Source organism: Schistocerca serialis, chromosome 8 (genome assembly GCF_023864345.2).
Source record: "Schistocerca serialis cubense isolate TAMUIC-IGC-003099 chromosome 8, iqSchSeri2.2, whole genome shotgun sequence".
Classification (NCBI taxonomy): domain Eukaryota; kingdom Metazoa; phylum Arthropoda; class Insecta; order Orthoptera; family Acrididae; genus Schistocerca; species Schistocerca serialis.
In genome coordinates this window covers 158,761,235-158,774,736 of record NC_064645.1, presented here as the reverse complement: position 1 = coordinate 158,774,736, position 13,502 = coordinate 158,761,235, and the positions used below count along the sequence as shown (strand labels likewise).

General features: G+C 44.3%; 1 protein-coding gene across 1 annotated transcript in view; it reads left to right on the top strand.

Moving 5' to 3' along the window:
- The window catches only part of LOC126416560 (pyroglutamylated RF-amide peptide receptor-like), a 153,801-nt gene that overhangs the window by 9,724 nt on the left and 130,575 nt on the right, over window positions 1-13,502 (top strand). The window contains exon 2 of the mRNA XM_050084305.1: window positions 10,788-10,911. Within this exon, the coding sequence (XP_049940262.1) occupies window positions 10,788-10,911 (124 nt within the window). The remainder of the gene's footprint in view (window positions 1-10,787; window positions 10,912-13,502) is intronic.

Genomic DNA, 13,502 nt, shown 5'->3' with positions numbered 1-13,502 from the left:
AGATGTTAAGTCCTATAGTGCTCAGAGCAATTTGAACCATTTGAGCAGGTGCTCTGGAATGCAAGACGGGCATGATCTGTGGTCCAGACACAAGTGTTTCCGAGTACAGCGCACATTGTTGTAAATGGGGCATCGCAGCAAATGACCCCCACGTGGAACCATGTTGAAGTAACGACAGCGTTAATTACGATTTGTGGTGGGCAAAGCATTATTGAAACAATATAGCTATCAAGAAGCCGTGAACCATAAGGTGCTGGGTAAATATCCAAATAACGTCTGTATGTAAAAGGTATTCATTCATAAATACCTTATATGTACGTTATTCTTTGACACCTCTTTAGCAAGGATGAGAGGACCAACACTTACAGTTAAACAGGTAACATAATTTTGCAATTTGAAATTGTATCATTTAACATCAGCTGATTTTAAGCTCTCCGTGGATTTGTTTCCACCTATATTCGGCAAGCGCATAGGGACTAAAAAATAGGTAAACTTCTTCATTAGCAAGTTACGTACTAATAAAGCTAACAAAAGAGACGTTCCATTGTAGGCTCAGACCAAACATTGAGCCACAAGCACAAAAACCTATAAGAACAGTGGGTAATGATTAAAACCTGTTCAAGTAAAATTCACGACGCAATACCCAAATGATTTCAGTAACAAGTCATCTGTGTCTAATAATTAATATAAACAGAACGCTCATTTTATAATAGACGCGGGCAATGACAAAAATATATACAATGGGCACTAATACACTACTGGCCATTAAAATTACTACACCAAGAAGAAACGTCAGTTCTAGTATAATATGACTGTCCAATGAATAGTCCTTTTTCATTGGACTGTCATATTATACTAGAACTGACGTCTGATTACATTTTCACGCAATTTTCATGCATAGATACTGAGAAATCTGCACCCAGAACAACCACCTCTGGCCGTAATAACGGCCTTGATACGCCTTGGCATTGAGTCAAACAGAAACATAGCTTGGATGGCGTGTGCAGATACAGCTGCCCATGCAGCTTCAACACAAGAGTAATGACTGGCGTATTGTGACAAGCCAGTTGCTCGGCCACCATTGACCAGACGTTTTGAATTGGTGAGAAATCTGGAGAATTTGCCGGCCAGGGCAGCAGTTGAACATCTTCTGTATCCAGAAAGTCCCGTACAGGACCTGCAACATGCGGTCGTGCATTATCCTGCTGAATTGTAGCGTTTCGCAGGGATCGAATGAAGGGTAGAGCCACGGGTCGTAACACATCTGAAATGTAACGTCCACTGTTCAAAGTGCCGTCAATGCGAACAAGAGGTGACCGAGACGTGTAACCAATGGCACCCCATACCATCACGCCGGGTGATAGGCTAGTATGGCGATGACGAATGCACGCTTCCAATGTGCGTTCACCACGATGTCGCCAAACACTAATGTGACCATCATGATGCTGTAAACAGAAACTGGATTCATCCGAAAAAATGACGTTTTGCTATTCGTGCACCCAGGTTCGTCGTTGAGTACACCATCGCAGGCGCTCCTGTCTGTGATGCAGCGTCAAGGGTAACCGCAGCCATGGTCTCCGAGCTGATAGTGCATGCTGCTGCAAACGTCGTCGAGCTGTTCGTGCAGAGGGTTGTTGTCTAGCAAACGTCTCCATCTGTTGACTCAGGGATCGAGACGTGGCTGCACGATCCGTTACAGCCATGCGGATAAGATGCCTGCCATCTCGACTGCTAGTGATACGAGGCCGTTGGGATGCAGCTCGGCTTTCCGTATTACCCTCCTGAACCCACCGATTCCATATTCTGCTAAAAGTCATTGGATCTCGACCAACGCGAGCAGCAATGTCGCGATACGATAAACCGCAATCGCGATAGGCTATAATCCGATCTTTATCAAAGTCGGAAGCGTGATGGTACGCATTTCTCGTCCTTACACGAGGCATCAAAACAACGTTTCATAAGGCAACGCCAGTCAACTGCTGTTCGTGTATGTCAAATCGGTTGGAAACTTCCCTCATGTCAGCACGTTGTAGGTGTCGCCACCGGCGCCAATATTGTGTGAATGCTCTGCAAAGCTAATCTTTTGCATATCACAGCATCTTCTTCCTGACGGTTAAATTTCGCGTCTGTAGCACGTCATATTCGTGGTGTAGCAATTTTATGGCCAGTAGTGTAATTTACTTGAATTACAACTCCCATCCTAATGCCCAATTGAATTCAATGCCAAGAAATGAGTGTTTACAGTTAATATGAACCGGAACCCCACAAAGTTCCAATGAAGAATCAACAGAATGAAATTAAGGGGCAAAGATATTTCAGTAATGGCAAAAACGCCCAGCCAGCTTCCAGCAACAGAAAATTTGTAACGTAAACGGATGAATCTGTTAGCAAAGGGTACAACTTGCGCTCTTGGCAGTTTAACAAAGGTATAAAGTACATATAGAACCAGAACGCCGCAGTGGGCTCTATTAAGACAAGGAAGTAAAATTTGTGTGCACACGGAGACATATCTCTCACTGTTCATGAATTAGCCACCACTACACTTTAGGCACAAATGCAACAGACGCACATTAGCGTAAGGTAATATCCAATTCATGAAAGTAACTAACGGTAAGCACGCCTCAGTAAGTGAGTCAGCCGACGCTGAGAGCAGAAGCACTCTACAGCACAGAACAAGATGCTAACTAAACGAACCGATAATCTTCCGCCGCACCACTCTGCCACTTTATCTGCAGGTAACGAGAGCAGGCCAGAAATCAACCCCTCTTCCAATTCGAGAGCCCCGTTTCCCAGCCAAGTCAATTCGCGAATAGAGATTTCCCCTCAGACTACAACCCGACTCCCACATAACCGCCAGTCGGTGGTGTTCGATGGGCTCCCTCCTGCTAGCGATAAGCAACGAATGAGACCGAGCCACCTGGCGGGACGCTGAGGAGCACGTTGCTTCGCAACCGGCAGAGTGCATACGTTAAACTTTCTATTAGATATCGAAAGCGCGCACAGCTCAATCGCCCCCTCCCGGATTCTAACCTTCGGCACGGAAGGAGGGGGGATTAACTGAATTGAATTCATTACCCTCGCTTTTTATTGGCTGGCCTCATATCGACCCTACGGGTTTTACTTGTAGATAAACTCTTGACAAGGAATGTTACTGGTCATTTTCAGGATATCAAATGTACCAACGAAACGTGACAAAACTTTGCCAAGAAATTTTGTTTCCGCCCTTGCTCTGTGCCCAAAAATTTAAAGGTCATATCGCCGACCCTTTTACGAAGTAGGACGCCAGCTGTCATATCTGCGAGCCTCCCGTCTGTGTGTGAACCGAATGTTATTAATCGCCCTGCTCTAGTTCCTTTTAATGATGTTAGCATCAATTTTCTCTGGCAAGAGGTGGTCACTGATAGGCCAAAGGTTGCATTAATTTAGTAACGGTTGCCCAATGTGACTCATTCTCCGCAAATTTTAGCCATCTAATGGATTTATCCCAGCTATACTGAGAGTGGCTATGATATGCAGGGGATAGGCAAAATAATATGAACAGTGGTACTAATGGGATGGTTGTGTTAGGCGGTCAACGATGCAGGTAAGGCACGTGTCGCGCTGGACTGCGTGTTCAGTACGGACTAGTCATCACTGCAGGCTGTTTACGAATAGTGCACACTTCGTATTTGCACTCAGAGGCAGACGTTGAGGTACAATGAAAGACCTAACAGAGTTCCAAGGAGGGCAGATTGTGGTGGTCCGATTAGCTGGAGCATCTGTAACCATGATACCCAACTTGTTGAATGCTTAAAGAGCAACTGTTTCAACAGTCATTGTGGTGTCACCGCCAGACACCACACTTGCTAGGTGGTAGCTTTAAATCGGCCGCGGTCCATTAGTACATGTCGAACCCGCGTGTCGCCACTTTCAGTGATAGCAGACCGAGCGCCACCACACGGCAGGTCTAGAGAGACGTACTAGCACTCGCCCCAGTTGTACGGACGACTTTGCTAGCGACTACACTGACGAAGCCTCGCTCCTTTGCCGAGCAGATAGTTAGAATAGCCTCCAGCTAAGTCCATGGCTACGACCTAGCAAGGCGCCATTAGCCTTACATAGCAATTGATACTTATCGTATAAAGCATGTCTCATCAAGAACGATGTATACAACAAGGATGGATTAAAGTTAAGTATTCCAAAAGCTACGTATTTTTCTTTATAGCATTCATTACGTATCCTGTTTCAGACCTCACGCCATCCTTCGTGTGTTTATAGCGTGCATTGCGGTCCCCTCAAATCACACTGTGTCGGCGCTTTTGTCGACACATAAGTCATGACAGCGTAGAGAAAACATGGAAAAACATCATCGTGTAAATGTAAAAGTGGGCGCAAATCAAAACTAAACGACAGAGATCGTCGAACGCTAACACGAATTGTGGCAAAACAGCACAAAACTACTGCTGCTAAAGTGACTGCAGTGCTCAACAACCGTCTTCGAGACCCCGTATCTATCGACACTGTCTGCCAAGAGCTCCATAAAGGGAATATTCATGGACGAGGTGCTGTACCGAAACCATTAGTGAAGACAACCAACGCAAAGAAGCGTAAAATATTGTGTCAGGAGCATAAATTCCGAACGGTTGATCAGTGGAAACACGTCTTATGGTCCGATGAGTCAATGTTTTCGTTATTTCAAACACTGTACATACGTATAAAGTCAAAGTTAAGTAGTGGTTTTGACTTTGTTCATATGTACTGCTCGTGCTTTCCTTATGTTTTTCGTTTACAAATGTATAGCTATGGTGTTCTTTTAATCATTGACAAAGATCTTCTTAGGCACTTGTGGGTTTTATTGTTCTTCTGAAGAAGGTGTAGTTATCTACGCCGAAACCTGGCCTAACACTTAACACTAGGCGCTTTTTTCGCAATCGAGGCGGGTTTTTAGTTTTTTAATACCTTAGCAGTCCCATAAGATCTCACACACATTTGAACATTTTGAACAAACTGTGCCTTTTGCACGCTTACCAAATGTGAGAGGCACCAGTGGCCGTGTGGAAAAGGTGCTGCACCGAGGAAGAAGGGCGGCCGGAGTGGCCGAGCGGTTCTAGGCGCGACAGCCTGGAACCGCGCGACTGCTACGGTCGCAGGTTCGAATCCCGCCTCGGGCATGGATGTGCGTGATGTCCTTAGGTTAGTTAGGTTTAAGTAGTTCTAAGTTCTAGGGGACTGATGACCTCAGCAGTTAAGTCCCATAGTGCTCAGAGCCGTTTATTTCGAGGAAGAAGTAAATCAATATTCCAGAGCGGCCACAGGATAGGAAATTTATTGAGGGCAACGTAGGGTTCCGTAGATGCTCTGAACACTGCACGTTCCTACGAACTTCGATATGAATGCGGGGGAAGTCTACGTTGGCGAAACCGGGAGACTGATTACCGTTCTCGTGTCGAAGTATTAACGCTATCTACGACGGGACCTACACAAGAAGTCAACTATACAGTAGGTAATGTTAATATTCGGACACTATGTGATCTTTATTTTGTAGCAAAACTAGAAAATAAACAAGTATTATATTAAGGTACATCTCCAGTCGACAATAATATAAACGTTTTTTTACACAACTTATAACAGTTATTAAATAATAGTATTTAAAAGTAACATTGATCGATTTTCATGTTACTTTAATTTTCGGACAGTGTAGCACTTTTTTTGATCCTTGTCGCCAAGTTATACATACTCTGAGTTAGAAAGCAGTGTTTGTTTACAAGTGCGGCCGACTATCCAGGCGGTACAATGCCTCGCTAAACTAATACCAGTTTCAATATACGACAATTCGTGATTTTCCATAACGCGAAAGGTAAATCATATAGAAGAATTGCTGCCATGCTGAATATGAGTTAGGGGACTGTGGCAGATATCGCCAGACGATTCAGAATGGAGGCCCGTATAGGCTCTATACTTCAAAAGGGCCAACCAAAGAGGTTGGATGCACGTGACAAAAGAATTTAATACGAAAAATAAAGGGGAATCCTATACTCAGTGCCCCACAGTAGCAAGTCACCTTCTAAACGAGTCTGGAAAGATGGTACATAAAATGGTTCAAATGGCTCTGAATACTACGGGACTTAATATCTGAGGTCATCAGTCCCCTAGAACTCAGAACTACATAAACGTAACTAGCCTAAGGACATCACACACATCCATACCCGAGGCAGGATTCGAACCTGCGACTGCAGCGGTTGCACGGTTGGCACATCCTCAAACGATTCCCATAGCATTGAAAGATGGTGGCTAAGATCGATCAGTGGCTAGTAAGAAACCTTATGTCAATGAACACAATTGAAAGAAAACATTAGACTCTGCTAAAGAGACCTACACGAAGGAAGAATCTTGGTGAAACAATATCGTTTTTACCGACAGTATTTAATTTAACAATTTGCGTTAGATGAACGAAGGATGACGTGGCGGAAGAAGAATCAAGGATTGAAAGTCACAATTGTTAAGTCGATTGTAAAGCTTGAATGTGTTCTTGTCCGGAGCTGTAAAACCACATTTCGACCGTTCTAACTAGTGTTCATCGTCAGTATTATGGACAAATGTCTATCTGAACACATTAAAAAACAATTTACGCAAAAATAGGATAATCAAACACTTTCAAGTTTTACGAGGACAGTGATCCAGCACATAAAGTTCACATTGTGCAGGAATATTTCCTGCACAATTATTCGAAAGTCTTAGTGCCAACACCTCGATTACCATAGCCGAACCATATTGAGAATGTATGGGGAGTGCTAGAGCGATGTATTAACAAAACAACAGTATCCTCCACATAAACTCTGAAGCGTCGATTAAAAGAAGAGCCGGGTGGTCTCTGTAACGAAAATTAAAAAAAGATCCGCAGCTTTGAAAAAAGTGACGCAACAGAATGGCTAGCCGACAAGATATTGAAACATATATTTATCACAAAACTTCGTCTTGAAGTAATTAGTCCTGAGAAGTGTGTGAATATTAAAGTAACCTGAAAGTGGGATACAGTTTTATTTCAATCGTATTATTATAGAGCTTTCGTAATTTATGTTTATAAAGTTTATGCTGTTATTTACAAGACCTATAACTTATGTAATACTTGGTTATGATTTTTCTTGTTTTATTAAAGATAAAGTTATGAAGCTACAAAGAAAATAATCTCATAGTGTCCGAATATTAACGTCACTCACTCTAGCGGAACACTAAGAGGACTGTGGGCGAGCTATTAATTTTCAAGGAATTCGTGTGCTTGCTAAGCAGCCGTGGATGCAGCAACGAAATTTGAGAGAGGCTATCGAAATGTTTAAACGCCCTAACAGCATGAACACAGAGGACTGCCAACGATACCAGTCCATCGGGCAGGTGTGTTCGCCAGCCAGCAGCTCCATATGACTCAGGGGCCACAGTATAAACAAGCAGCCACATGAGATCCGCTGTGCGGCATCAAAGTCCCGCTGCTGCAAAACACGATCACTTGGTCCAAGCTTTACACAGCAATCTATAATTCGATATGTCCAACGGCATTGTAGAAAGCGACGTCAGTAGCCACCGAAATAATATTGTATGTAGAGGCCAGAACCCAGCAGTTAGTCGATATGAAGATAACGGCCGCGAAGTGGGTCGAAATGTCGGCATTTTAGTTGTTATGGTGTTACTTAAGAACGCGGTCTAAAACCCATGTTGATTTTATTCAAATCATCTCCATCTATTCGTGACTGAGATACAGAGAAGAATAAATTACGGTACCGGGATAGACTTCCTTAAGAATTACACTCCAAGAAAATTCAACCACGAAGAGATTATCCGAATGGGACGGAAACAGGCAGATGTGATGTACGTGTACGACAAACAAATGATTACAATTTTAGAGAAACTTGATGATTTATTCAAAAGAAAGAGCTTTACGAATTGAGCAAGTCAACAGCACGACCCCTTTGGTTGTCATCCAGGGGCCCGTTTTGTTGCTCTTCATGGAAAGCCAAGCTGGACTTACATTTCAGCAAGACAATGCCCGCCGTCACGCGGTGCGAATTTCTATTCCTTGTCTTCGTGCCTGCTAAATCCTACCTTGGCAGCAAGGTCGCAGCATCTCTTGCTACACTACTGGCCATTAAAATTGCTACACCAATAAGAAATGCAGATGATAAACGGGTATTCATTGTACAAATATATTATAATAGAACAGACATGTGATTACTGTGGTGCCACCGCCACACAACACACTTGCTAGGTGGTAGCCTTTAAATCGGCCGCGGTCCGTTAGTATACGTCGGACCCGCGTGTCGCCACTGTTAGTGATTGCAGACCGAGCGCCGCCACACGGCAGGTCTAGTCTAGACTCCCTAGCACTCGCTCCAGTTGTACAGCCGACTTTGCTAGCGATGGTTCACTGTCTACATACGCTCTCATTTGCAGAGACAACAGTTTACCATAGCCTTTAGCTACGTCATTTGCTACTTCCTAGCAAGGCCCCATATTCAGTTACTATGAATGTATTCTGAACAGATAATGTTGTGAATCATGTACCGTCAAGAGCGACGTTTATCATTAATGGATTAAAGTTAAGTATCAAACTAATTACGACCGCTTTCTGAATTCTAATTCCTTGTCATGTTCCAGATCTCACGTCAGTATAGTCCTTCTCTCCTCACGCCAGCCTGCGTGAGCTAAAACGCGTGCATTTCGGCCTCCATTCGTAACACGAACTTGGCTCTTCTGCCAACACAACAATTACATTTTCACACAATTTGGGTGCATACATCCTGAGAAATCAGCACCCAGAACAACCACCTCTGGCCGTAATAACGGCCTTGATACGCCTGGGCATAGAGTCAAACAGAGCTTGGATGGCGTGTACAGGTACAGCTGCCCATGCAGCTTCAACGCGATACCACAGTTCATCAAGAGTAGTGACTGGCGTATTGTGACGAGCCAGTTGCTCGGCCACCACTGACCAGACGTTTTCAATTGGTGACAGATCTGTAGAATATGCTGGCCAGGGCAGCAGTCGAACAATTTCTGTGTCCAGAAAGGCCCGTACAGGACCTGCAACATGCGGTCGTGCATTATCCTGCTGAAATGTAAGGTTTTTTCAGGGATCGAATGAAGGCTAGAGTCACGGGTCGGTCGTAACACGTCTGAAATGTAACGTCCACTGTTCAAAGTGCAGTCAATGCGAACAAGAGGTGACCGAGACGTGTAACCAATGGCACCCCATACCATCACGCCGGGTGATGGGTCAGTATGGCGATGACGAATACACGATTCCAAGGTGCGTTCACAGCGATTTCGCCAAACACGGATGCGATCATCATGATTCTGTAAACAGAACCTGGATTCATCCGAAAAAATGTTTTGCCATTCGAGCACCCAGGTTCGTCGTTGAGTACACCATCGCAGGCGCTCGTGTCTGTGATGCAGCGTCAAGGGTAACCGCAGCCATGGTCTCCGAGCTGAAAGTCCATGCTGCTGCAAACGTCGTCGAACTGTTCATGGAGATGGTCGTTGTCTCGCAAACGTCCCCTTCTGTTGACTCAGGGATCGAGACGTGGCTGCACGATCCGTTACAGCCATGCGCATAGGATGCCTGTCATCTCGACTGCTAGTGATAGGAGGCCGTTACGATCCAGTCGGCGTTCCGTATTACCCTCCTGAACCCACCAATTCCATATTCTGCCAACGGTCATTGGATCTCGACCAACGCGAGCAGCAATGTCGCGATACGATAAACCGCAATGGCTATAGGGTACAATCCGACCTTTATCAAAGTCAGAAACGTGATGGTACGTATTTCTCCTCCTTACACGGGGCATCACAACAACGTTTCATCAGGCAACGCCGGCCAACTGCTGTTTGTATATGAGAAATCGGTTGGAAACTTTCCTCATGTCAGTACGTTGTAGGTGCCGCCACCGGCGCCAACCTTGTGTGAATGATCTGAAAAGCTAATCATTCGCATATCACAGCATCTTCTTCCTTTCGGTTAAATTTGGCGTCTGTAGTAAGTCATATTCGTGGTGTAGCAATTTTAATGGCCAGTAGTGTATATCGCATCTATCAATTTTCGTCCCATTCGGGTAATTTCTTCGTGGTGCATCGTTTATTATTTCTTCTATCTTAGATTATACTCGTACTTGAAGCGTGAACTCTAGCCTCTTCCACAGGCCTGTTTAGATAAGTAGGTATACTAACGACTGCTTCCCGATATACATTCGTTAATGTAATTTGTCATTAATCAAACCAACAACTCAGTTCATTGAAACAATACTTGAAATAAGAATAATCTTCACAAAGATTCAAAGTCGCTGACGTTGCTCCACATAGGTGTTATTTATGCAGGTAAACGCATTTCGGTAACACGCTAGCAGCCATAAAATCAGGTACTTATAATATAGCACCTGTTACACAGCTGGCATCGTTCAGGTCTCGTATAGTGAGCACCACGACGAACTGTATCTCCCATTGCCACCAGACACCAGTTCTCAACATTATTGAGCCGTTTCGGTCTAATTTCGAGAGATCTCAATATTATTGAGTATTTTTGTTCTAATTTGGAGAGAACCGTGCTTGACTACCAGCCAACGTTACCTGAAAGTGCCATACAGGACACGTATTTATACGTTACGAGATGACTTGAAGCTGTTTCGAATTAGATCAGTTTTCCGGCACCGTAGCGGGCTTGGTAATGTGTACCGTTTTTGGTGTTTCCATTCATTTGTCCATCCCATGTATATGAACCGTACCCACAGTGTTCCGCTACATGTAGCGTGTACTGTTTTCAGGTACTACGCCATCGTGCACCCGATGCGAGCAAAGTACACGTGTACCATCCGTCAGGCTCGGAGGGTGATCCTCATCATTTGGACGGCTTCTCTGCTGCTAGCTGTGCCCATCATCTTCGTACAGGTAAGTTAGATCAGCCAACAGCAAGAAATGGCCATTGTTCACTTCTTCGCACCTTATACTCAAACCGGTCCACTCCAGTATAATTAATTTTTTTAGCGTTTAATGTTGCCAAATAATCCTGTAGAGCCGGCCGGTGTGGCCGTCTACATCTACATAATTACTCTGCAATTCACATTTAAGTGCTTGGCATAGGGTTCATCGAACCACAATCATACTATCTCTCTACCATTCCACTCCCGAACAGCGCGCGGGAAAAACGAACACCTAAACCATATTGTTCGAGCTCGGATTTCTCTTATTTTATTTTGATGATCATTCCTACCTATGTAGGTTGGGCTCAACAAAATATTTTCGCATTCGGAAGAGAAAGTTGGTGACTGAAATTTCGTAAATAGATCTCGCCACGATGAAAAACGTCTTTGCTTTAATGACTTCCATCCCAACTCGCGTATCACATCTGCAACACTCTCTCCCCTATTACGTGATAATACAAAACGAGCTGCCCTTTTTTGCACCCTTTCGATGTCATCCGTCAATCCCACCTGGTAAGGATCCCACACCGCGCAGCAATATTCTAACAGAGGACGAACGAGTGTAGTGTAAGCTGTCTCTTTAGTAAACTTGTTGAATCTTTTGAGTGTCCTGCCAATGAAATGCAACCTTTGGCTCGCCTTCCCCACAGTATTATCCATGTGGTCTTTCCAACTGAAATTGTTCGTAATTTTAACACCCAGGTACTTAGTTGAATTGACAGCCTTGAGCATTGTACTATTTATCGAGTAATCGAATTCCAACGGATTTCTTTTGGAACTCATGTGTATCACCTCACACTTTTCGTTATTTAGCGTCAACTGCCACCTGCCACACCATACAGCAATCTTTTCTAAATCGCTTTGCAACTGATACTGGTCTTCGGATGACCTTACTAGACGGTAAATTACAGCATCAGCTGCGAACAACCTAAGAGAACTGCGGTTCTAGGCGCGCAGTCCGGGACCGTGCGACTGCTACGGTCGCAGGTTCGAATCCTGCCTCGGGCATGGATGTGTGTAATGTCCTTAGGTTAGTTAGGTTTAATTAGTTCTAAGTTCTAGGCGACTGATGACCTCAGAAGTTAAGTCGCATAGTGCTCAGAGCCATTTTGAATCCTGTAGAGGAATTTGCAGTGCTCTCGGCTGCTGTAAATTTCGTTTGTGTATTTGTATTACTCAGATACTAAGAAACAAATTCGCGTTATGGTCCTAGACTGGCTAATCGGACCCCGTGCACTGTCAATGTCGTCCTCTTGCGATGGCGTCACCGCATGCGTTATGGCGGGGCATGTGGTCAGCACACCGCTCTCCTGGTCGTTGTCCGGTTTCTTACCTTTGGAACCGCTACTAAATGGTCAATTGGCTCCTCGTTCGCGTCGGTAGCTGCACCGTCATCGCTGCGGATTGTTAAGTGTAGGGGCCTGGGTCTATTCCCGGCCGGTCGGATATTTTCTTTGCTCGGGGACTGGATGTTGTGTTGTCCTTACGTTCGTGTCGTCATAATTCACATCCCATTCTTGAGTTGGCTTTATGGGCACTTCTCGAAATCCAATAAATTAAAACAGAAACAAATAGCTACCGAGTTGACCTTAGGAGACTGACAAGAAGGCTATGCGACAATCAGGATGTCAAATCGAAGACCTTTCAGCCGTCTAATTTCCACACTGTTATTTCATTGCCTACCAGTTTCGGTGATTTACTATGCCATCTTCAGGCCGCCTCACCGACGTGTGGGAAGATTCCAATCTCGGTGCCGGACAAAATAGGAGCCAGTATTCAAATACTGGTCGGTAGGTCATGGTTGAAGTGATCGCTGTATCAGGCAGAAATCTACGATACCAGTATTAGAGTACTGGCCCGTATTTCGACTGGAACCGAGGTTGGAATACTCCTACACGTTGGTCAAGGGGCCTGAAAATGGCGTAGTAAATCACCGAAATTGGTAGGCAAATAAAGTAACTGTTTGGAAATTAGACGGCTGAAAGGTCTTTGATTTCACATGCTGTACCGAACAGCCGAGTCCCGCAACCATCTCTGAAAAGATGGACATGCAGAGACATACAGGAATCGGTTTTTTATGAATTTTTGTATTGATGGTACGTTAAGTTCAGAACTACAATTACAATTTCCCAAAGCAGTTCCATGTAACCCTCAAAAATTCTCGATAAAATCGAGTTTGACGTTTTCCCAGCCTGCGTAACAGCGTACAGTAAGGTCCATTTTTTCGACAGGCAGCGTTCCTTTGTCGGAGAATGTTCGCATGCCATGTGGATAGCCTTGGTTCCATTCCTGACTGACGCAAATTTATTGTGCACGTTCACGATCATGTCCGTGAAACTTAAAGTTCCTGTCTTCTTTCGGTCATTGTTTGTTCCGTTTTTTCCGGTCACTTTGAATACCATTTAAATATAAAATTCATCGAATATATGTTGATTATCACGTGTTTATCGTCACTTTTGTGAAAAACTAGCGAAACCGGAAATTCTTCGCAATTGCTAAATGTGTATGGGATTTGCATATACATCCTAAATTCCCCTTCCCCTCGCTCTGCCATTCTTC